We start from the raw sequence: 25,828 nt of genomic DNA, 5'->3' as shown, positions 1-25,828 counted from the left end.
GTGTGTGTGTGTGTGTGTGTGTGTGTGTGTGTGTGTGTGTGTGTGTGGCAGGGAGGGATATGTCACCTGAGTACAGGTACCCAGGGAGGTTAGAGGCATTAGGCCTTCCAGAGCCAGAGTTAGGCAGTCACAAGCTTCCTGATAGGAGTCCTTAGAAGAGAATTCAGGTCCTTTGCAAGAGTATTATGTGCTCTTAACTACTGAGCCATTTCTCTACTCCTAAAGCCATAGATTACTAAAGAAAAAAAGTCAGTGTTCAGGTGGATTACATTCCTAGGAGTTGTTGGACAGGGAAGCTCCTGAGACCAAATAATACAAGCAATTGCCACTGTTCTTAGTTGCCCAGAAAATCTTGATGGTAAGAACACAGTAATGAATATTTCACATATTATAGTCACAGTTTATAGAGAAATCAAGCTAGGACTGAGCTAAATGCTTCCTGTCTGCTGACTAACTGTCATAGGGTCAGAAGTGTCATGCAGGCTGCTGAGAAAGGATGGTCATTGATAGGCCTGCTCAGCTGTGGACTCTGTGTGCAACAATCCTGCTTGGCCAAGCAAGATGAGTCCATTCATGCAATAGTGACAAGTCTGCTACAGGATAACCAACTGTTACTATTTTATTGCTATGAAGAGACACCATAGCCAAGGCAACTTATAAAAGAAAGCATTTAATTGGAGGCTGCTTACAGTTTGAGAGGGGGGAGTCTATGGCCATCAGGGCAGGGAGCATGGCAGTAGGCAGGCATAGCAATGCCCCAGTAGCTAAGAGTTTACATGTTCAAACAACAACCACAAGGTAGAGAGAGACAAAGAAACACACACACACAGAGAGAGAGAGAGAGAGAGAGAGAGAGAGAGAGAGAGAGAGACTAAGTAGAATAGTAGAGTAGCAGGAGATTTGCAAGTGTTCAAACATATGAGTCTGTGGTGCCATTCTCCTTCCAACCACCACACAACTGCTTTCTGATTGAACTTGATGCCTGCTCCACAGGAGGGAATTCTGCTACCACAAATCTGAGCAAAAACTCATGGCTGGGTAGGCCATAGGTCCTACTGTGGTTGTTTTTTCCAAATAGACAGGATATGCCCATCAAATTGCCTTCAAATTAATGTTGCTGTCAGCTTAAGACAAATGTGTTGCTTTATTTGGCAGTCCATTACTCAGAAGAATGCCAACAGTTCAAGATACTGAGAATAAATGACTATTGAATGCCCAGCCATAAATGAGACATCTATATCGCCCTCTCCAAGACTCAGGGGACTAGTGCAGTAAGGAGCAGAAAGAATGTACAAGCTGGAAGGAAGTGTGGAGATTAGTAGGAACACTGACCAGGCATTTAGTGGCTCATACACTCTTGAACTCCTAACAGCTATGATTAACTGCAGACGATCTGCACAAAATTGAACCCATCAATATGTTGTAGTAGAAGGTTTCATGGGACCCATTCTCCCACAAGGACTTGCACACAGTTAATGGTTGATAAGAAAGGAAATTTTCTTCAGTGGTGTAGCTACTGGTAAAGTACCCATGTTCCTATAAGCAACATTAATAAAATTCACTGACATACATCCCAAGAAAAGATTTTAAAAAGTAAAAGGGACTTGAGTGAATAATGGGGATAAATATGATCAAAATACAGTGAGGAGATCATGCATACAAACAAATGAGACCTACTGTTGTGTATAATTCATGTATGCTATTGAAAGAACCAAAAAAAACTTACTCTTTTAAACCTGACCTACATATTAAAGTATGTGCAGAAAAAATAGTATTTGGTAAAATAATCAAGTGAAATTTTATTATATATATATATATATATATATATATATATATATATATATATTTAAAAAGAGAAATCATATTGATCGTTGTGAAAGCCAAATAGTAGGTGCACAGTGATCATTGTGTATATAACATCATTCTATCATTCTTATATAACATCATTTCTATGCATATGTGTGTGTGTCCATATGAAAACAGAAGCACATATGTATCTATGCTCAAGCAAATATTGTTGGCTGAAATACAGTCATCCTTCAACACCTGCTGGATGGTTCCAGAAACATCTATGGATTCCCAAATCCAAGGATACTTAAGCACTTTAAATTTCATATAGTATATACACATCCTCCTGTATTCTGAGTTATCTCTAGGTCACTGATAATACCATAGCCACCTGTCAGTCAGCAATGGGAATACGTTTTGAGCAATGCATGTTTAGGATTTTTGATTGTCAGGAGCTCATGGAGTAGACCTACACAAGCTACGATGGCTACACCATCTCTAAGCAATATGACTCAAGGACCATAGTGGTTAATGCAGTCTGTCTTTGACAAAATAATGACGATTTGTTGACCAATGCATGACTATGGTTGCTATAAGGGAATTTTACCAAGAAAAAAATCTTGACATGTTCAGTGCAGGGTTTTTTCCAAAAATTTTTGTCTAGTGAGAACAAGAATGAACTCACAGTTCTAACCAAATACACTTGATCTTAGCCAAAAGGCTGAGAAGTGATCTAACCAAACACATACTGATCTCTACCCACATCATCAAACTATTGCTGTGCAATTGGCATTGCTCTTGTAATGTCTTATAGTGTTTAGAACTGTTGGGGGAATCCTTCGTTTAACATGTAACATACTTCATTCCCTTTGTCACACTACAGTCTGCCAAGCAGTCCTTGAAGAATTAATATTCTTAACTCATTTCTCAATTCAGCCCTGCCAAAAAAATGTTAGGAAGGAGAGTAGCTGCTTGCCCCTACCAAAGTGCCTCGCTACATTTTGTCATAACCTAACATTTCCCCTTTCTTGTACAATTGTTTCATTTGGTTTAGGGAATTAAAGAAGGCTATGATGAAAAAATAGCCTTCATTTCCACTCTTTTTCCTTTACCCTGGGGTTTCTGTGTACTTACAAATAAACGTACCAAAACTGTTATTATTTCACAGATATCTTTATAAAGTAGGGGACCATTTGGTAAATACGCTTAATCACAGGCACTTTGAAATGCAGTCACGTTAGTGTGTTTTTGAGTGGATGTAAAACTCTACATCTCTCTGACCTGATAGTAAGTCATCTTAGTAGTTATGTCATCACTGTGACCAATGATGTAACAAAAACAAATTCAAAAGGAGGAAAACTATTATTCTGACTCTTGACTTCAGAAACATTAATCCAGTTTCTTCACCCAGGCAGATTGTCACTTTGGCAGAAACATGGAAGAGGCTGGTCACTCCTTGATAGACAGGAAGCAGACAAAGGAGATACAGGGAGAAGCCAGAGCAAGCTATAACTGCAGTCGGCACGGCCACACCCACGATTACTTCTTTCAGCTAGGCCCACTTCCTACTTTTCAACACTTCCCAAAAGTAATATCTTATCATAAATAAGTCAAGGGATTAATCCGTTCGTCTCTGGAAACTTCACAGAAGGGAGCTTCACTAATCTCACTGATATTCCACTGGAACAAGTCAACAATCAAAACCATCAAGAGTGGCGTGAGGGTTTCTCTCTTTCGGATAAAAGAATCCTATGGTGAGGCGAGTACCAGAACAATGTCCACTTTGTTCACTTGGCCCCAACGACAGTAGTTTAGGCTAGAAAAACAAGATTAGGATTTGCTCTGTAGTAGGTCCCAAGATTTAGCTCAACCTCAGACATCAAATTAGATGGCATCCAAACATGGAATTTCAAGGCGTTAGGGACCTTCTCCAAGCTGCTCTCTTCATGGATTGCTTGATTCTGAAGGAAAGAGGGAAAATACAACATGTATCCCCCTGATAAGCTTTTAGAGCCCTCTAATGTCTCTGTCTCTTCCTGTTTCAGATGGGTGAATCAAACGAAGACATAGACCAGATGTTCAGCACTCTGCTGGGGGAGATGGATCTCTTGACCCAGGTAAAACTCAATTCTTAACCTGAAAACTGTGAGGGGAGCGGGTGAGCAGGGATTGTAGGATTTGATACAAGTGCTTCCTTTAAACAACGTCAGAGATTAGCAACATCATGTGTCCTGATGTAACTATGACAGTGTTGGGAGAAAATAGTAAAGCTTTGCATTGGTTCTGCTCCTCACTGCACATGGTTTGGTCTAACGATCACACATACAGGCTTATGTCAGTGTCCAAGTTTACCATGTCCCATGAAGGAACTCCCATGCTTCCTTCATCAATGACCTCTGAGTAACAGCCCTAGTGCTTACCTACCTTCATAGAGACTAGCCGACAAAATCGTACTGAGTAACAAACTTTTGTGTCATCCTTTAAAGAAATACTATATTTCAAAGGAGTATTATGATGTTCTGAATGGACAAACTCAGTCTCCTCTAGGAAGCATGAAAGCCACTCAGCCACAGGCTGCATATCTGAGAAAAGCAGCCAATCAAGACTATAGTGACCTCACTGTGTCAGATCATCCAGAGCCCAGGAGTCAGAGGCTGAAGGACCACTGACTCAAGTCACAAAGTCCTGTGAGCTTTTCTGTGTCCTTGATGTTCTTACAACTGTTTCTTAATTTCTGGAGTCACTAAACTCATCACTTCCACACACAATGTTAAAATACAGTTAACACAATAGTCTAAAAAAGATGAAAGTGTTAAGGTCTCTTCAAAACAAATATACAGTCTGATTTGAGGACAGTTTGCTCAAGAGATAATTAACTATTTTTAGTTAGCATCTATTTTTTATTCCCAATAAAATTCATAGAAGTTTGGATTCTCTGAAAGAAGAAACAAAGGATAAAGGCACTTGCTATCAAACCTGATGACCTGAGTTCAATCTCCAGGACTTGCATACTAGAAGGGGAGAACTAATCTCTGCAAGTTAGTTTCTGGCCTTCTTCACATGAGTACCATGCATGACACATGTAAACACATACACACATACACACACACAGCACAGTAGACAATTTTTTATTTTTTAAAAGAACAGAAACAATATGAGGCTTTGGGGAAATCAAGTTGTTTGAGGGTGGGATTTTTTTTATTTGTAATAAACTTGTTTTATCTTAGCATATTAACTATAACACAAATGGATACAAGGAACAGTGAGATATAAAATACAGTTTCTTTTCTGAAATCAGTTTGTCACTGGGCTTGTGGAGCTCTTTCAGCTGTTGCCTGCCACTGGACTTCTGGGCACCAGAGGCAATAGTTCTACAAGGTAGGGGCTAGCCAAGTAGACACTCTGACCCAACTCCAGTGATTTAAACGCAAAGTAAAACAAGACAAGACATTTACACAGAACAACCATAATCTCAAAGGCTTACACACCCTTGCACAGTCAACCTAAGGAAAAGGCATAATTGTGGAATTTAAACTTATATACAATAGCATCATTTTAATTTTGTGCTTGCTTTGGAACTCAGCCCCAATGTAGCCCAGGCAGGCCTAATTCACAAGCATGACCTAACTCCATACCCCTTTACTTCTCCTCTCAACTGAGCCACCAAGCCTGGCTCATGTCATCATCAGTGAGTGCAGTCACAGGCAAATGACACTGATGTTCTCAGTGTAAACTGACATGTTATACTACTGCATCTTTTGATTAAATATTTATCAAATATTTAGTCACAGACTAAGAACAGGAGAGATTATGAGAAATTTCTAGTTTTTATGGCCTCTGCAGTCTAAATGGGGCAATTAAAAGGTGTGTAGATCCACCAATTACCATACTTCAAGCCTTTAAAATGTCCAGTTGAGGAGTGGAAAAAGGAGGGTGGGATTTATAATGTAATCACATTTCAGTGGACCGTGGTCTTTCTCTGTGCATTTACCCACATCTTTGACTAATGGAAGAAATGAACATCCTAACTGGTCAGAGTCAAGGATGTTCACTGTCACTCAAGAGTAAGAAAAGAACCTTATCTCATCTCCTGGGTCTGCCACAGTCAAGGTCATTTAGGTTTTGGTCTTTGTTGTGCCCAAGATGATGAAGTCCTGAGTTCTCTTAATTCATGGGAGTCTCCCAGGTGAGTCTCAAGGTTTGAGTCTGGAGAAGAACGGTCCTATCTTGTGATTGTCTATGATCTGTTCTGTAATTTGAAATTTTCCAACTTCCTTCTGAGACGATTGGGTATTTCCCCAGTCATTCAAAGAGCTGCTGTTTTGATATCTATGCCTGAATGTTGTGCTTGATCTTTTCCTTAAAATTAGATGCGTGACTAAGAATGATGGATAAACCTTGGTATCAGCAGTTTTCTAAAATAAGCAAAAACTAAAGTAGGTTGAGATGCAATAATGTGATTGTAATACTGGAAAAAATCAATTTTAAGCTTACAGAAAAGTTGAAACAGTTGTATGAAGAATCCCAATTTACTTTTCTCTCAAGTGTCTGAATGATTAGCACTTGTTTGTGTCCCGGAGCTTCCCCCACATATCCTGATAAAGGTCACCTTCTAAGGAAATACAAACTTATAACTTAATAAATGGCGTTGGAGTACCACAGCTGTTAAGAGCTGTAGCTCCGCTCACGCTTTGTAACACTAAATTCCATGGATCAAAGATCTAAATATATGAAGGGAGAGAAAACACAGAGAAAAAAGAGTGCTTATAATCTTTTCTTAAATTTATTATTATTCTTTAATCCCTTTTTACAGTCTAGACTTTGTACCCCTCCCCATCTGTCCCCTGGACTATTCCCTATACCATGCCTCCCCCCTACCATCTCCCCCCTACCTTACCAGGCCTCCCCACTCCCCTGGGCCTCAAGTCTCTCAAGAGTTAGGTGCATCTTCTCTCCCTGAGGCTAGACCAGGCAGTCCTCTGTTGTATATGCTTGCGGGCCTCCTATCAGCTGCTTTATGCTGCCTGTTTGGTGGCTCAGTGTCTGAAAGATCTCAAGTGTCCAGGTCAGTTGAGACTACTGGTCTTCCCATGAGGCCACCCTCCTCCTCAGCTTCTTCCAGCTTTTCCCAATTCAACCACAGGGGTCCCTGGCTTCCGTCCATTGGTTGGGTGCTAGTATCTGCATAGCATCTGACTCTTTCAGCTGCCTCTCAGAGGGCAGCCATGCTAGCCTCCTCTCTGCACACCACAGCATCATTAACAGTGTCAGGGCCCCAGGCCTCCCCTTGAGCTGGATGGCCACATGTAAATAAGATAACACACAGAAGCTATAAAACATAAAATAAAATATTTTAAAATGGAAACATTTGATTTCTGCATGGCAAGAAGAATGAGAATATAATATCAAAAATCGACAAAAGCAAAACTAATGGTCTGAGAATGCAGCTCAGTGGTAAAGCAGTAGCTTGGCAGAGACAGGCCCTTCTTGGGGAAACTCATTTAGCAGCTGCTATTGGAATCATCAGAACGTTAACGCCCTTGGGGTACACAAGAAGTAATGAGGAGTAAACAAATGATTGAAAGGTTTTTGTGGAAGAATTTCTTCTCCAGATGATTGACGTTTTTTCCTTTGATGTCACTATGTAAGTCCTTAAAAACTGTGTATAATAAGCACCTTCACCAAGGCAGCAAAGTTTCTCTGTTGTTTAGAAAAAGTAACTATTTCTGTCTCGTTATTCTCAATTAACACAGTCTGTTTCAAAACATGTTTTACAGGATAGGTTTTTTAAGCTGAAATTTTCTATACTGGAAAAGAAATATGATAAAACATTTTTCAAGTAAAAATATGTTTTTAAAGAGCATATTTGGCGAAAAACGAATAAATAATGGATGGTTTGGGCTTTAGAAATGTTGGTTTTGTGAATCACTCACACAAACTGTGGGATCTGTTTTCACAGAGTTTAGGAGTGGACACTCTTCCTCCTCCAGAGCCCAAGCCACCCCGAGAAGAGTTTAACTACAGTGTGGGGTTTAAGGATTTAAACGGTAAGCACAGAAACTTGTTTCTTAAGCAGTCTGAAGCCATAGCAATGACCCAGGTCTCCATGGGACTAGCCTCTGACCATGAAACCAAGGAAATGTGGACATCATGGGAAATAGTGTGTAAGTCCTGGATGGTACATTGTCCTTTACTGTGTCTACACTGAATTAATAAAGTCAATTAGATATTTTTACCTATAATGAAAGAGAAGATCAACTTTCATATATGAAAAGTCTCAGGATAACCTCACCTTTTGGTAAAGAAAGGAATGTTTCTTGTTACTAAGGAGTCAGTAAGGAATGTCTCTTCAAGGATAAAAATTAAATGTTGAATAACAATTGATCATATATGAATGGGAACTGATTCCAAATACATTTTATTCTAAATATGGTGTTTTAAATTATATACATGTACTTGTATATAATTTACTGTTTGAAACTTTCAATCCTCTGGAGATCAAAGCTTTAATTTATAGCAAGATCCTCTTCTCAATTTATTACAGAGAACCAACTGTTCAATTTGATGTCATTGAAATGACAATAAATCTTGAAATAGTCACTTCCACCTTAATAAGAAGTCACTGGAACTCTTGGTGTCAGACATTGAACCACAAGGTTGGCCTTGCTAGAAAAGAGTAGCCAAAGACTTTCAGTGACCCCAAATCACAACAACTAAAATTACAAAGAAGTTCAGTACAGAACCCAAGCCCTGGCTTCTGTTTCCATTTCTCACCCAGCTTCGCTGTTTCTGTCTTTTGCAACATTTTCATGATAAGCCCAAAGAAACCGGTGACTGTTGATTGGTCAGTTATAATGTACCTCTTTCTAGTAGTCTCTATTCTACACTCTTTTTCTACACTCTTCTATTCACCATTAAGCACACACACACACACACACTACTACTACTACTACTAGCTATGTTCACTGAGATAATAGCATCTATGAAGTTTCCAAAGAGTAGTCCACTTTGCGGGGATTTTGACAGCCCTGTCTAACAGACACTTGCCTCTAGTGGGTGTTTTCTAGTTTTATTTGTTTTGTTGACTTGGTCTCACAATGGAGTTCTGGCTGGCCTGGAACTTTCTATGTAGATTATGGTTGCCTTGAACTCTCGAGATTCACCTGCCTCTGCCTGTGGAAGTGCCACAAATGAGCACTTTATCATCAGTTCCACTAAAATTTAAGTTTAGAGCCGGGCGGTGGTGGCGCACGCCTTTAATCCCAGCACTTGGGAGGCAGAGACAGGCGGATTTCTGAGTTCGAGGCCAGCCTGGTCTACAGAGTGAGTTTCAGGACAGCCAGGGCTATACAGAGAAACCCTGTCTCGAAAAACAAACAAACAAAAAAAAAATTTAAGTTTAGTCGGTGTTCGTACTGCTGTAGTCAGCTCCAGGTTTTCTAAACACTTAATGGTTAGCATCAAAAAACTAGCAAAGATGATAGAGTCAAAGAAACCCATAAATCTCTGAAGTGCAGCCATGTTACGATGTGGTAACCAGGAGACTAGATGCCTGTGGATGGATGGCTTTGGGAGAGGACAGAGCTACCAAATTCCTAATGTGTATAGAAAGTTAAATTTGTTTAGAATATGTTTTTATTGCCCTCAGTTAAGTTATTGCTAACATTAGTTAAAAATAAGTTAAACAAGTTCATTAAAAATGAATTAAAAATTCAGAGAATGACAGACTTCAGAACGGAATCCATTTTTCATTCCCAATTCTTGAGTATGTAATTCTACGTTGATTAATAAAAATTAATCTCCATTAACACATTTAAGCTATAGCAATACATTTTGACCTCTTTGACAGATTAATAAGATATTAAAGAATAATGTAAAGTGAACTTTTTTTTTTTTTTGGTTTTTTCGAGACAGGGTTTCTCTGTGTAGCCCTGGCTGTCCTGGAACTCACTCTGTAGACCAGGCTATCCTCAAACTCTCGAACTCAGAAATCCGCCTGCCTCTGCCTCCCAGGTGCTGGGATTAAAGGCGTGTGCCACCACCGCCCGGCTAGTGAACTTTTCTTTAGACAGTAAGTTTCATTATAGGAATTTTATCACTAAAGTGCTTATAATTATATACAATATAGCTATAATAATTTAGAATAGTGTTTATTAAAAGATTTTTTATTAGCAATTGTGACTGATCATGTTAGAAAATTATGAACAAGTTTCAGTTTTTGGTCATATCTCTGAAAACATTTTAAAATAATAGTTTTATGAAAAAGTGGTTTACAAAAAAAAAAAAAACCCTGCTTCATGCATTTGATGGTCAAATGAGTGTGGTGCAAGAACTGATATTCTACTGTGCTGTGCTATATGGCACTGACAGTCCAGCAAGGAGCTGACTCACAATGCTTTCTGCTTTTCACTAGGCTCCATTTCTGACACTCCCACTTCCTCATTCTGGGTCATCCTGCACAGGAAGGGTCCATCCTTCTTCACTGCATCATCATGCGGTCAATGCCTGATTGCCAGCACAACTCTGCTGATGCCATCCACCAACACCACTCCCTCTGATCCTGGCAAGCTAGCCAACTTGCTGAGTATGCATGTGACCTTATCTCACACTTGGACGAGATCCAAAAGAACTCTCCTCCTTTCCCATCGCCCCATAAAGCTGAGTTCACTCTTTGTTATGAAAGCTCACTCAGTCCACTGCCTTCACAAAGTCTTTACTACCTAGTCTCCTTTTTATTTTCTCTTATACCTTTGCTGCATTAATCCTGCACTTGAGAATATAAGGTTTCCTGCAGTTTGGTGGAAGGCTTCCAGAAGTTTGCTCTCCACTCCCGAAAGGTGGGATGAAACCCAGCTGACCACCGGTGGGAGAGCTCCCATTCTTGCACCAAAATATTCAAGAGTCCCACATAGGTATCTGCTCAAGTGCTCTACTCTGACTGTAGCTGGAGACACTCTAGTGCAGAACACATTTCCCCCTTTTCTTCCTGTTAGGAACTTACACTAAGCACTGACTGTATTAATTCAGGAGTCCCGATAGGTAGATATGTGTCATTGCATAAAAATACTTTCAACCTTTCTTACTGTATCATAGAAATTTAAATAATGATTCCCGCCTATGTACATATTGCTCCTTTTTAAAAAAAGAATTGCTTTTAGGTTTTTCCAGGTACAAATAGTTGGTTTGTTTTTCAAACACTGATGCTATTTTTCCTCTTAGAGTCCTTAAATGCGCTAGAAGACCAAGATTTAGATGCCCTCATGGCAGATCTGGTAGCAGATATAAGTGAAGCCGAACAGAGAACCATCCAAGCTCAGAAAGCGTCCTCTCAGCATCAAGATCAGTCAGCACCTCCGGAGGCCTCAGCTGGCCGGGGTACAGCTCCACAAGCTTATGGAGCAGGTGCTGCTGCTGTTGTTGTCAGCCACTATGAGGAACCTTTACCGCCTCCACCAGCAGAACCCATGCTGGACCTCCCACCCCCTCCACCTCCTCCTCCTCCTGAACCTCTCTCTAAAGTAAGTCCATAGGACCCAAGATGGCCGAACCATTGCCATCTACTTACTACCCACCCATCACCCTGGACTTTCTTTGAAGTGACAATCACATCTGTAAGTTTGTATGCCTAGACCTCTGAGGTACTGAAAAAAGAAAAGAAATAGTGTGTGTTTATTACAAATCCCTGTTCCTAGCCCAGAATCTAGAAAATAACAAGTTTTGATTTGAGCTAAATTGAATCATTGCCTCTGGCAACCCTTTTCAATAGGGCAAAGACTATGTATCTTTAGAATAACTTCATTGGGGAGGGCAAAGACAGGTAATAAATGCTTGCTATTTATAAGTTGCTAAACTTTGTAAAATAACTACATTATCTTCATTTGGCATGTTAGTTACATGTCTTTCAAAAAAGAGTAAAAACACTTTGAGGACTTTTCCTTAAATGGGTCCCTTGAAAATATTTCCAATAGAGAGCCCAGCTCAGTCCTGTGGGTTCCTGTTGTGCTGGATGGTGGTGGTCAGTATCATTCAAATCATCGTAATGATGCCAGGAAATCCTGCAATTTCAAATGTAAATCACATGTTAAATCCACACTGTATCACACTCGTTGCCTCTGATTAAGACAGAGCAGAAGCTGCAAGCTTCAGGCCCCTCATGGTTTCAGGGGGATCATGAATTCCTTGAAAGTAAATACGAAGTTGAGTGTGCAGGAAGACACTTAAAAAATTCCTCACTTTCAAATGTTCCTAAAGCATCTTGGCACTCAAAATTATTTCAGAAACCAGTGGTATTTGAAGAGATAATTCTACTTTCAAACAGTGGAGATGTAGCCAGAACACTTTGTTTCCTTATCAGTATAAATAAACAATTCCATTCCTTATCATTATAAATAAACAAATAGACAGACAGATAGATAAGAGAGCCTTAATTGTCCTATTATCAGGATTTTACATTATAAAATCAAAGGCATTTGGGCGCATAAGAATATTTCACACTCTTCGCTACTGCTCGTGTGTGTTCATGAGTAGGGCATTTCATTTATTTTGTTTTGTTTGTTTATTTTGGTTTGCTTTGGAGGTTTGTGATTTATAACATTAAGTTTTGGCTTTCATACTAAAATGTAAGCTGTTAAGAACATTTTAAAGCTTCTAATAAAAGCTAGAAATCTTCCTCTGAATAGATACCATAATCCAAGAGGATGTGTGTAATCTTGGGAAGTGTTCAACTCCCTTAGGATGAAAGCCTTAATAGATTCTGTAGGTTGCTGTCTGTATTTGTTACTTTTCTGTTGCTGTGATAAATAAAATACTATAACCAAAGCAACCTAAGAGTTTCTTTTAGCTTACAGTTCTATAGAGAAAGCCCATCATGTTGGGGGAGACCCAGCATCAGGCTGTCAGAGCGGGAAGCTAACTGATCACATTCTAGTCACAGGATAGAAGCAGAAAGCCAACTGGTAGTGGGACAAGGCCATAAACTCTCAAAGCCCACTTCCACTGATATACTTCCTCCAGCAAGGTTCCACATCCCAAAGTTCCCATGACTTCCCCAGACAGCACCACCAGCTAGGGACAAGTTCAAGGACATTAGCTTATGAGAGAGATTGCTTCCTTCACACTAACGCAGCCCCTGCGCTGTGAGCTGAGCACAGAATAGCATGCTCTAAAAGTATATGACACTGTTGGTGAAGTCATAGTTTCATCTTCTCGGATGAAATCCTCAAGGCTATAAACAACAGTTGCTCTCTGTATATCTGAGTGGAATATTTTATTCAGAAGCATTACTTACATTCTGAAAATGGAGGATGTGAAATTTGGTAATTTTGTTACTCTAAATGAACTAGACCCTAGCACTAACTCACTGATGTGATTTATTGGACTCTGTTGACTGTCTTGGCCCTTTACAGGAAGAAGAAGAAGCCCAGGCAAAGGCTGATAAGATTAAGTTAGCACTGGAAAAGCTGAAGGAAGCCAAGGTTAAGAAGGTAAGCTATCAAACACATTTGCATAGGGGAGTTAAATTAGTGATGTCATTTTATAGTTACTGGTAAACAGTAATAAAATGTTCACGTGCCTCCAGGAATACAGGTCAGTAGTGGGTTATCTGCTAGCACAAGACCGCAGCTTTAACAGCGTCATTGAAAGAAAACTCAAGTAGCACTTTCCAAATAATAATTTTTAAAGAATTCTCTGAACAAAGTGAAATGATACCATTTTCTTCTACATAACATCATTTTGCTAGTTTGCGATTTCTAGGTAGGGAACCTGCCTCCATCTGTTTCTTGCCAGGGCTTTCTGCTGCTCAAGGGCAAAGAGAACATGAGTGTCCAAAAGGGAAGGCATTTGCTTAGCTCGCACGTGACATTTTGTTGATTTACACATAATTTTCCCGTGAACCAGGAGAGTGGAAGTCGGAATTCTCATTAACAAGAAAGAAGGGGTCTTTGATTTTGCTACCACCTCGGCAAGGGCCTTCTCAGTTCCATTTTGAGAATTTAAAATATGTCCATCCTGGACTCCGTTCCCTGAGGGATGCTCTCTGGGGTCTTCCACAGCTGTCTGTTTATAGCAGGTGGTACACCCTCAGGGCATGCTTTAATTGGGTCAGCCCTCAGCATCCCTTGGCCTCACAGTTTCTTTTGTGAACTTTATACCCCTTGGGCTGCCTCTAGAAAGTTCATCTGGTTGTCTCCCATGAATCAAACGTTGGTTTTGTTGTTTATCTAGTCTTTAATTTGTGTAAAATTTGAGTGACCCGTTCCTAACACTACTTTACCAGTTAGACTACAAGTTTCTTGAACATTTTTGTAGAGCATAGGGTGTTTTAGGAACACATGTATTGTAGTAGAAAACCCTGTATCTAACCTGATTAGAAAACTATACCTACTATTAAGATGTTAGTTAATTTGTTTAGGTAATGAGACAAGTATTCGGTCTGCATCTTATTTCAATTGAAGCATCTGTCATCTCTCACTAACTAAGGTGAATTATCTTTGTCACGTCAATTCTTGAATGAAGGAGTTGTATACGTGGTGAATAATTGAATATCCCTTGGCTATCCTCACACCCGGACTTTCAAGGCTTGGATGTGAAGATGTTTTCCAGATAGAGCTGGTTCCATTCGTTGCAAATGTCAATCGACTTCTTGTTCTCTGCATGTATATTAGCTCTTCCTCTCTGTGACAAGCAGCTCAGATTATGACCTGGATTAGTTACTTTCCTCATCGCTGTGACAAATGCCCAGCAGTAGCAGTCCTAGAGGAAGGGTTGACTTTGGCTCTCTGATTGAGGTTGTAGTCCATGATATCAGGGAAGGCATGGAAGCCAGACAATCAGAGCAGGAGCGTAAGGTCGGTGTTCACACGGCGTCTGCTGTCTGTAAGCAGAGAGAGAGAGAGAGAGAGAGAGAGAGAGAGAGAGAGAGAGAGAGAGGAATGCTCAAATGTGTGAGCTGATCTCACAACTGTACCTACATGTATCGCGCACCACTCAGGTTGTGAGGGAAGAACTGGCATGCTGTTGTCTGAGATTGCCCTTCCACAGCAATCTCAGTTTGCTTCTCTGCTCTTGTCTCCACAGTCTAAGAGCCCCAGGGCCTGCCCATCTTGTTCAGTGAAGCCAGATCCCGCACAGTGCCCTCCTTCCTGTCTCTGTGTGATCTGGCTCCCATTTTCTCCCTAGCCTCAGTTCTCTCCATTCGTTCCCTCCTTTCCTCCATCCTTCCCTTCCTCCCTCCCTCCTTCCTTTCCCATTCCTCCCCTACATTTACCTCACTGTAACTACTTGTCCTTGTAACTACCCTTCAAACACTCCGCAAATCCTTGTCGTGGCACCTTTGTACCTACCTGTCCCTTCCACTGTTACCCAGATTCTCACTGGATTTTTCCCTTGTGTATTCACTCACCTTCTAAGTGAGTGTCCCCATCACTGTACAACACTACTCCCTAAAATTCTCCTCAGTGATTTATCACCACCCAATGCACTACCCACTAATTCATTGCCTATATTCCCTCTGCGCCTCCTTGGAAACCATCTGGAGACTTTATTCTCTTTAACAATGCACCCCGACCCTTTAGAGGAGTTACCAGGTGTCTACAGTGGTAAACAAGTCCAGTGAGATTGTTACTCATATGGAGCTAAATTCCAGCAAGGGAGGCAAATGCAGTAAAGAAAATTAAACCAGACTCAGTACGGTGTCCCATACCTCTTATCCCAGCACTCAAGATCCAGAGGCGGGAGGATTGCAAATTCAAAGCTACCCTGGACTACAACACTAATGTCAGACCCAGCTAGGACTGCTCAGCAAAACCTTCTATTATTATTATCATCATCATCATCATCGTCATCATCACCATCATCACCTTCCTCCTCCTACTCCTACTCCTCCTCTTCCTCCTCCTCCTTCCTCTTCCTCTTCCTCTTCTTTCTTCTTCTTCTTCTTCTTCTTCTTCTTCTCCTTCTCCTTCTCCTTCTCCTTCTCCTTCTCCTTCTCCTTCTCCTTCTCCTTCTTCTTCTTCTTCTTTTTCTTCTTCTTCTAGTCCAGAAGTATGAGCCAGAAAAGAAAAAAAAATGGAAACCATAAGAATTGCTAGGTAGCCTCCCTGGGAAGGTAGCTCTTCAGCAAAGTCCTCAGCAGCAGGAAGACACTAGGTTCACAGTGCAGTGGTAGAGGGGATCCCCAAACAGAGATGAGTGTTGATGAGACAAGGCACACCTTAGGCTCAAGTAACCCTTCACTTGACGAGATGGAACAGAATGAAAGCCTGTTGGCCACAGTTCAGTGAGCCGCTGAGTAAAGGCAGAGGGAGGCGCTGTGTTAGTGCAGCAGTGGGAGCTTCGAGGGCTCATAGGTTGCAGTGAGTCTGCTCTGCATCTTACCTACAAGAGGCCTTTGGGGACCTCTAAATGGGGAGATGGGACACTAATGAAGGAGTTTTAAAATCCATGCTGGCAGATTCACCAAAAATGAATTGTAGGGATGCTCAGGTGGTCTGTGGCAGTGTTTGCTGATCTGAACAGGGTGTCCTGTTCCTTCTTTAGTGTCCCATGAGTGTCACCCACACATAGGGACCGTGTGCTGGGTCAGAGAGGTCTAAGTTCCTCATAAATAAGGACTGTTGCTCTATCAGCAGTATACAAGTGGCTATGCTCCCAAGATAGACCTGCCATACAAGCTCCCAAGGAAAATAAATTATAGTACTAGAGAATGGCAATGGGAGACTTGTTCTAGATTGTTCTAGCCCAGATGAGCATGCATTGCTTGAGCTACAAATGAGCCACAGGTGTGGATATGTATGGAATGGCTTCGCCCATGGATGCAGATATAAGAGAATAAATGCAGAGAGGCTGCAGCAGGAGGATCTCAAGTTCAAGAGAAGCCTGATCACACCAGGAGGCCCTGGCCCATAAAACCCCAAGGACTTGGGATGCCCTCAGTGGTCAGATGTTTTTCTAGCATGTGCAAGGGCCTGGACTTGATCCTTATCACCTCAAGAGAGGGAGGAAAGGATGGAGAGAGAGCGAGTAAGTTCAAAAGAATCATAATTACACACTTTGAAACCAATAGGCAGTTTATAACTGATGGCCACATTGTGAGATTTTAGAAAAGAAATGAAGAGATGTGTCTCGTACAGGAGACGGTGGGACAAGGAGCAGACACAGTGGGCTTGCTCCTCCCTGCCACCCACCAGAAACAAAGAAGCTTTGCTCCTTTTAGTTACAGTGACTCACAGCAGTAAACAAGAGGCTCCATCTGCCCCATCCATGGAAGATCCAGAACAGAGCACTCGTCAGTGGGGAAGGGAGGAGGGCTCCTGACTCTCTGACTTTATTTTTTAAGACATGTGTGTGACACAGCACGTTAAGCAAATAATAGAAATGCTCCCCATTTAAGAAAAATAACTTCAAGTGTTTTTAAATAATGAAAGTCAGTAAGAGGGCTGGAGAGATGGCTCAGTGGTTAAGAGCACTGACTGCACTTCCAGAGGTCCTGAGTTCAAATCCCAACAACCACATGGTGGCTCACAACCATCTGTAATGAGATCTCATGCCCTCTTCTGGTGTGTCTGAAGACAGCTACAGTGTACTCATATATAATAAATAAATAAATTTAAAAAAAAGAAGAAGAAGAAAGTCAGTAAGACCAAGAAGGCTGAGGAGGAAGATCACTCTTAACCCAAACTTAAACCCAAGTTTAAGAGCAACCTGAATTACACTGAGAGACCTTGTCTCATGAACACAAGGGTTCACCCCCCCCACCCCCATTAGAAGTATTTGCTCTTAAGGATTTGGTGGGATTCTGACATTATTTTAAATTATAAATGATGTACATATCTTATGGCACCAAGCTTTTGAAGCTGGAATCACAATCTGACTAACTTGTTAATTTATTCTAAAGCTCCATGGCAGAAGAACAATTCTATTTGTAAATTTCATTATAGAAGTCCAAAAATGTAATTTGCATGATTTAGGGCTAAAATACTTCCCATTTAACCACTTGCAAGTAAAAATGAGATTTCATTACCAAGGCATTTGGCCCCATGGAATATCACGTGATGAACTACATAGCATGGTGGTGATGTGGTACTGCTACATGTTGGTACAGAACCCTTCTGCAGCTTGCCAAGGTAGTAGAAACTGTGAAGAACCACAAACGTAATTTCTTCCTATTCATTCACTTACTTTCTAAACTCTACAATTGTGGATATTTATAAATACACATGGATTAAACTTAGTTTGCTGTTTGTGCCAAAAAGAAGCCTCTTCCATCATTGTGGAACTACGTGGTTTAGCAATGTCTCCCTCTGTATAAAAACGAAAGGAAAAAGCAACATACATTTTCCTTCCTAAAGCACTGCTAAGAAAGAGTGAAATGTGGTCAAATGTCATGATTTTTCTCTATCATAAATACTGCTTTCGAAGCCCTAACATCAGTGGTGTTTCCGGGAATGTAATTATTCCATCACTGTAATTCTCAGAAAAGAACAGCATGTATGCCTTCCACAGAAAAATACAAAAAAGACCCAACTCTAGTCAAGCTAAAGAGGCTGTAATCATCATGACAGACCAGGGGCACTCTAAAGTGACACTTGTCCCCTCCCTATACCATCAGACTATTGAAATAATGAACATTAAAGATTTAAAATTTCACCAGTAACCCCACGCAGAAGAAAGGCTTAAACTCGGACACCAGCCTGTTCTACTTTCCTTCTGGTGATGTGATTTTAAAACTCTGACCAAAAGCAACTTGGGAGGGAAAGGGTTTATTTGCCTTTCACTTCCAGATCAGGAAAGATCTCTGAGAGAAGTCAGGTTAGAACTGGAGGCAGGAACCTGGAGGTGGGAACTATGGAAGGAATACTGCTTGCTAGCTCACTCATTGGCCAACCCACAGATGTATTCATGTTTAGTTAGCATTTTTACAGTCCAGTACTATCTCCCTAAAGAATGATGCTGCCCACCATAGGCTGGGCCAACCTGTATCAATTAACAATCAAGACAATCCCTTACAGGTACGTCACTTACCGACCTGAGAAAGACAATTACTCAATTAAGATTCTCTTTTCAGGTAATTCTAGGCTGTCTCAAGTTGCCAGTAAATGGATACAATCAGAGGAAGAACCTTCCTCAGGAAGAGACTTTTTACAGTTAGGACACTTATGAGACTACCTTGTAGACTGGACAGGAGTCAAAGCAATAACAGCTCAATGATGGACAAGGGCTCACCTTACTCAGGACTGTTTCATTATGCAAATCTCTTGCCTACTCTTTAAGCCTCTTGCCAACACCCTAAACAATGACTGAGGGCCTCTGTACCCCTTTATTTCTTTTTCTTCCCAGTGTAGCCTTACTTAATAAGTCTCTTTTTTTCTGCTTTTCACTTTAACTATTCTCTTTAATTGGCACACTGGGGACAATGGCAAAGCTTAGCTTATCAAGGTCGCCATACCCTAAAATTCCCCTTAACAATGGGACTTTGGTCATAAAGATACAAGGAGATCTTTTAATGAGAAATGCTGCCAGCCCTAAAAACAAAAAAAGAACAAAAATGGGAAGGATGTTGGGAAAATGAGAAGTGAATGCTTCTTCAGTTCTCTTTGCTTTCTGTCTCCTCACCAGAAATCAGCCCCTTGAAACTGGGCCAAGGGCTTTGTTTATTGTCTGGTTTGTGTTTTGTGAATTTATTTCTCCTCCTGTGCTTTTCTGATATATAAAGAGTTCACAATGAGGTCGGAGGATGCATTCCACTTTTTAACTATATTTCTATTTGGCCTTTGAGAGTTTCAAGGCATGTATACAATGTATATTAACCCTCTATTATCCCATCTTCATCCCTTCCAAGATTCCCTACCATATCCCAGCCCAACTTCATGTCCTCTTTTTTCAACTCACTGAATCCACTCAGTGCTGCCAATATGAACCTATACAACCTACCCATATCCCTGAAGAAACTGACTCTTCCCCCTCCTGAGTGTCATCAACCGATAATAGCTTCTTAGGTAAGAGTAGGACTTCATGAATTCTTGTCCCATGTTAGAACTTTGTCCTGATCCTGAACACGTTTTCTGCAATCAACTGCAGCTGTTGGGAGTACAGCAATCCTGCCATGTCCAGAAGATGCTCCTTTACAGCAGTATCCATCAACACTTGGCTCTCACACACTTTTCCCCGCTGTTCCTCGAGCCTTACAGGGATGGGTGTTATATAGATCTCTGTATATATTGTATGTGTACATGTACTACACACACACACACACATATGTACTGCTAAGCACTCAGAGTCACTTATCCAATATACTTTGCCCAATTGAGTCATAACCCACTGAGAAGAGTCAAGAGTTGCATTAATCCATGGATAAAAAGATACATATTTAGAAGGCAGTTTAATGTTACATCCATTTAGTAAAATAATAGAAGTAGGTTTTCCTCTGGGTCCATGATCCCTTTAGCCTTGGGTTCTTGGTCCAGTTCACAGTACAAGGCATGGATTCTGTCCTGTGGAGCAGACTTTAAATCCAATCATAAAGTGTTTGGTTACCACCCATAACAATCATGCCACTACTGCTGGTGGAGGAAAGTCAACACTCTTACCCAACTGTGAACCTTGTGTGCTACAGTAACAACAGCCTATCAAAATACTATGGGATACATTCCTAATGTACAGTGGTAGAAACAAGAGCAGTGCTGACACCTTAAGCTTAGCAGACTGCCCCAGTTGCTGAAACTAACTGCCTGTTATGTGGCTTCTTCTTCAGCTTGTAGTTAAGGTGCACATGGATGATAACAGTACCAAGTCACTGATGGTGGATGAGCGACAGTTGGCTCGGGATGTTCTGGACAATCTTTTTGAAAAAACCCACTGTGACTGCAATGTGGACTGGTGCCTTTATGAAATATATCCCGAATTACAAATTGGTAAGTCTCCTTCTCAGATCTGGGTTGCACTTCAAAAGCCTGTTTTATTATGGGTTTTAGTCTGTTTTAACCATTTGTTTCAGTATCTCAAGACATGGCATGTGTCTCTGCCCTCATCTGAAATAAATCCTTGTTTCTTTGTGGCAGACATTCCGGTGGTGGAGGGTAGTCAGGCTTTGGCTGATATGAACTTCATTACTGTCACCTTGATAGTGACCCCAAAAGGGAAAGAAATGAGCAATGTGGTTCCTCCTGCTCCAGGCTTAGGAAGCTCATCACCTTGCGGGAGATCCTGGGTATCTGTCAGCTACTATTCCTTTAAAGATTGCTTCCCTGAAGCGCAATGTGAGTGCCAGACCTTACATCTACAATCGTTTCTCCTTCTCCTGTCCAAACTTGACTGATCACCAACAATTTCTCCACCCTGGGGAGCAAAGGTGAAATAAATTGATTGCTTTTTTCCTTCTTTCCTTCCTTCCTTTCTTTCTTTTTTCCTTCCTTTCTTTCTTTCTTTCTTTCTTCCTTCCTTCCTTTCTTTCTTTCTTTCTTTAATAAATTCTCTGCTCCTTCCCACTCATGCTCAGGACAAGCTGTCTCCCAAGAAGACTGTGTAAAACTCACAATTACTTGCTTTTGAGGCTTTAGGGCAATTTTTTCTATAGAAAATGGTCCACATTAAAACTGTTCCTTTACCAGGCATGGTGACACATGCTAGTAATCCCACCCCTGGAGAGGCTGAGACAGGAGGAAAATGAGTCCCAGACCAATCCAGTCTATGTAGGGATATTCTATCTCAAAACTAACACAAAACAAAGAGACAACAGAACAAACAAAGGCTTGATGTCTCCTCCAACTCTGAGTGGGAAAACAGGGAAGGAGCAGCTTCCTTTACTATCCAGCTTGATTCAGATTTCACCTATTGTCCTTAGAGTCTTGGAGCAATAGCTTAGGAGTTTCATAGTCTGCGTTCTCTTTGGTCTTCCCATAGTATTTACCTCTGCTAAGAATGTTTTCAAAGGAAAAACAAATGCTAACAATTAAAAAACAGGATAACTCACTATGGTCCAAAATCATGTTTTTATGTGAAATAAATTGAACACCTGACAGTGACATATAAAAATAGCAGGAATGTTGGACTATTGCTACAGGCAGGGTGTTAGTTCACAGCACTCGCACTGAAGGTCCCCAGTTCTCCTGCCTCTGTGCAGCAGACCATACAGAGACATGTGGCTAGTTCAGGAAAGGAAATAGTTGATTGGGGACAAGATACACAGGGGGCTGGAGCTGTGCTGTGCAAGAAGGAAGAGTAGGGACTGAGGAGGGCCCCAGCAACCTTTTATGAGTCATTAACATAGTACCCACCCCCATCTACTTCAGATACCTACCTTTGTTCAGAGCATATGCCTTTGGCTGAATAGATTCAAACCCAGGTAAGTAAAGGCTGCCAGTCTTTAGAACTCTTGGGAAGAATTGTGCTTCACTCAGTAATAGACTGTCATCTGAAATATCTTTTGTTTCATCAGAGAGAATTTTTGAAGACCATGAAAATGTTGTTGAAGTGTTATCAGACTGGACAAGAGATACAGAGAACAGAGTACTGTTTTTGGAGAAAGAGGAAAAATACGCTGTGTTTAAAAACCCTCAGGTAAGACGGCCTGAGTTCCCTTAAACTGTGTAACAAGGGAGGAAGTTTCTGTCACCTGGTACTGACCAAGCCATAATCTCAGGAAATCTCACAAATGTGTAAGATTTAAATAAATTAGAAATACTTCAAAAGATTTAAAAAATAAAACTCCTTTTCTCTCTATTTTTTTTTCATTCAAAATTCAAAACATATCTATTTGTTGTCTAACCCTTGTCTTGGGTCTGAATTTTTATTAGGTTCCATTACCCCAATGTGCCTTGATACACTACAGATTATTAATTTTTTCTATTGCCAAGTCAGGTTTTTTAGTTCATGTTTGCTGCTTATTGATACTGTGATAGCTAAAGTGGGCGGTACAGGGAGGTATGAGGTTCATAACCAGCCACCATAGTTTTTTAAAAGTAATGAAGAAGAGAAAAAGATTTATTTACAGTTTGGGCCAGAGTTTGTGAAAGAAAAATGCTTAGTTTCTCTTTACCTTTTCTATGGTGGAGCTATATTTTATGGAAAAGGTCATAAAGGTCAGGAAATATACATGGATAGATTTAGTCTGAATGCTGTGAACTCTGTTCCTTGGAGACACTTAGCTGCTCTGCTGATGCAGCTACAGCCCTTCCTTCTCTCTGCATGGGGGGCTTACATAAACCACCCCATGCATCCTGTCTTTCACAGAGTCTCAACCACATTGCTTCAGAAGCACCTGGAGAATATAAAATTTATTGTGATTTCCTTAGGCAATTGACACAAACACAAAAGCACTGTTCTTATATTTGAAAATGTATCCCTCAAGTCATATATCAGGATGCCACCGAAAAATCTAAGCCTTTCTAGGAACAGCCTCAAGCAACTGGAATCACATAAGAGACACCACATAACCAGAATACTTGTCTGTGCTGCCTGTCACCACAAACATGGTGATTGGAGAAAAGGACTGAAACTTAGTTTACACTGAGTTACTCAGAGAACCAGCAGTCTGGAAAGATAGACAGCCAACACCCCCAAAATGTCTGCCTTCTCCACTCCATCTAGTATACTTTGTAGGGAACTCTAAAAAGGCAGTTAAATATTCCAAAGTGTAGCCCTGTCTCTCTAGCCAGAGGATACTGACTCTCATTCAGCATATTGGGCTTCTCTGTACCCTTTCTTTGCTACCTCGCTGCCCTGTGGAGCAGACTTTATCACCACACGAGGCTATTTAGTCTCCTGTTCCTCCCAGGCAAATCTAGACCAAAAGCTGACTCAGCAGTGTGTATACGCTGAGCTCAAGTTTACAATGTCAGGTACCCATGTGTCTTTATATAAAGGGTCCCTATCTGTTCCTCCTGTCCCAATTACAGTTTTTTTTTTCAATTCTAAGAATGTTACCGATGGAAGAGATCTCCAAAGTCATCCAGACGTCTTTCCATTTTTCAGAAGAGGAGACTGAATCTTGAATCAATAGGAGCAGAATTAGAAGAGTCTGAGACAGGCTACTTATGGGAAAAGGGCCTTTCCTTTGTGTTAGTTTTTTCATTGTCGTGGACAAATACCTGACTGAAACCACTTACGTGAGGAAGGGCTTATTTGGCTCACAGTCGCAGAGGTTTCCATCCATTGTGGTAAGGAGGGTATGATGGAGCCTTCATGATTGGTGGACAGGAAGCAGAATAGGGAAGTAACAGGAAAAAGCTAATCCAAGAGAGATCCCCAAAGATGTAGCCTTAGCCTTAGAGACCTCCTTCCTCCAGCACACACACACACGCACACACACACACATACACACACATACATACATACATACACACACACACATACACACACACACATACACACATACACACACATACACACACACACATACACACACACACATACACACACTCTCACACACACATACACACACTCACACATACACACACACACATACACACACATACACACACATACACACACACATACACTCACACATACACACACACACACATACACACACACACACACACATACACACACACACACACACACTTCTACCCCTTCCCAACAGTCTATTCAGAGTGAGAATCTATCAGAGGATTAATCTATTTATTAGGACATCGTCCTTATTCTGTTTAATTCCTGTACCAATACAGGCGCCATATCAAGGGATGTAACAAAGAATGCCTCTAATTCCATGTGTCAAACAAACCACAATCTTAATTCTCATATACTGACCCAGAAAAAGTAAATAGATTTAATAGGATGTCTCTGCCGTCCTCAACATTTGGCTTCTCTCTCCAAGTCCACGGTGGCATTTTCTAACAGCTTGTCCAAGGTAGCCTTTTCCTAGATGCTCATCTAATCTGTTTGAAAAGAGCTAAGAGGCAGGGGAATGCTCCTTTCTCTTTGACCCCCATTAGCCATAAATGAGCTATGGTGACACTGATCTACAAAGAGACTGAGGGTGTGATACGTATATAACAACCATGTGTACAATATTCAGGGCCACCATTTTGCAAAACTCCTTCTCAGAACACCTTTTATATTGACTCCATGAAAACACTGTGCAGGGGTTGTGCAGCATGTCCATTGTTAAGAGGAGGAAGGCGGCATACAGGTATGCTGTGCTGAAACACTAGCATACCAATCATACTGTCAGACCCTAGCAGTCCAGTTGATGGACATTGCAAAGTGAATACTTACCTTCAACTCATGCCTTTGAGATGCATAAATGGGCTGTGTCTTTCCCAGTCTTTACTTCCCACTGTAGTGGCAATCTTTAGTCAAATCTTTACTGCCTTCATTTTCCCTTACTTTAGACTCTGTGTGAAATGGCACCACGTTATAGTTCACATTTATGTTTAAATTTTATTCTCACTTGACTTTCATTCACATAGCCACCTATAGCATCAATTTCCCCTTCTCCCTGCCATTAGACGACTAAAGAAAAATATATGTATCCACTGCGTTGCTGGCAGACATGTGGTTTGTTTCTAGCTTGGCAGTTAAGTAGTAATGATGATAGGAATATCTCATGTATGTTTTCAGCTGAACAAATGTAAATAAACATTCTCTTGTATGTATATCTGTGAATGAAATTACTGGGACACAGATTATATTTTTATTTAACTATGGCAAATCCTGATGAAGAATTTTCTAACTATTCTTTAGGTTGTCTCTCCCTTTATGATTGTATGAAAATCTCTAGTGTTCTAGATTCTAAGCAGCCATTGGTGTTGTTTTTTCTATTTTTTGTTTTTTCAAAGTCACCAGTGAGGCATGGGTGTCACATTAAGGAAAAAGATCAAAGTGCTTCACTTCAGTGTCATTTAAGCAAGGGCGAGGCCGGATCTGAAGTCTCTACTTCATGCTCCCTGTCTTCCATCTTCTGTTTGTATGTTGTATGGGTCTGAGCCATGCTTACCTTAAGGCTGATTTGTGAATCTGTCCTATGCATGTATCTGCGTCTGTCCCTGGATCTTTGTGTGCCTGTCTCTGGTGTGTCTATCAAAGGAATTTGCTCTGTCTT

The 25,828-nt window shown here is 40.9% G+C and overlaps 1 protein-coding gene across 1 annotated transcript in view; it reads left to right on the top strand.

Moving 5' to 3' along the window:
• Window positions 1-25,828, top strand: part of Apbb1ip (amyloid beta precursor protein binding family B member 1 interacting protein) — a 100,789-nt gene that overhangs the window by 40,040 nt on the left and 34,921 nt on the right. Inside the window, exons 2-7 of the mRNA XM_028764846.1 lie at window positions 3,834-3,905; window positions 7,748-7,835; window positions 11,008-11,306; window positions 13,194-13,271; window positions 20,540-20,699; window positions 22,223-22,344. Coding sequence (XP_028620679.1) covers window positions 3,834-3,905; window positions 7,748-7,835; window positions 11,008-11,306; window positions 13,194-13,271; window positions 20,540-20,699; window positions 22,223-22,344 — 819 coding nt within the window. The remainder of the gene's footprint in view (window positions 1-3,833; window positions 3,906-7,747; window positions 7,836-11,007; window positions 11,307-13,193; window positions 13,272-20,539; window positions 20,700-22,222; window positions 22,345-25,828) is intronic.

This window comes from Grammomys surdaster, unplaced genomic scaffold, assembly GCF_004785775.1.
Source record: "Grammomys surdaster isolate TR1022 unplaced genomic scaffold, NIH_TR_1.0 146, whole genome shotgun sequence".
NCBI classification, from domain to species: domain Eukaryota; kingdom Metazoa; phylum Chordata; class Mammalia; order Rodentia; family Muridae; genus Grammomys; species Grammomys surdaster.
This window is presented reverse-complemented; position numbering and strand designations above follow the sequence as displayed.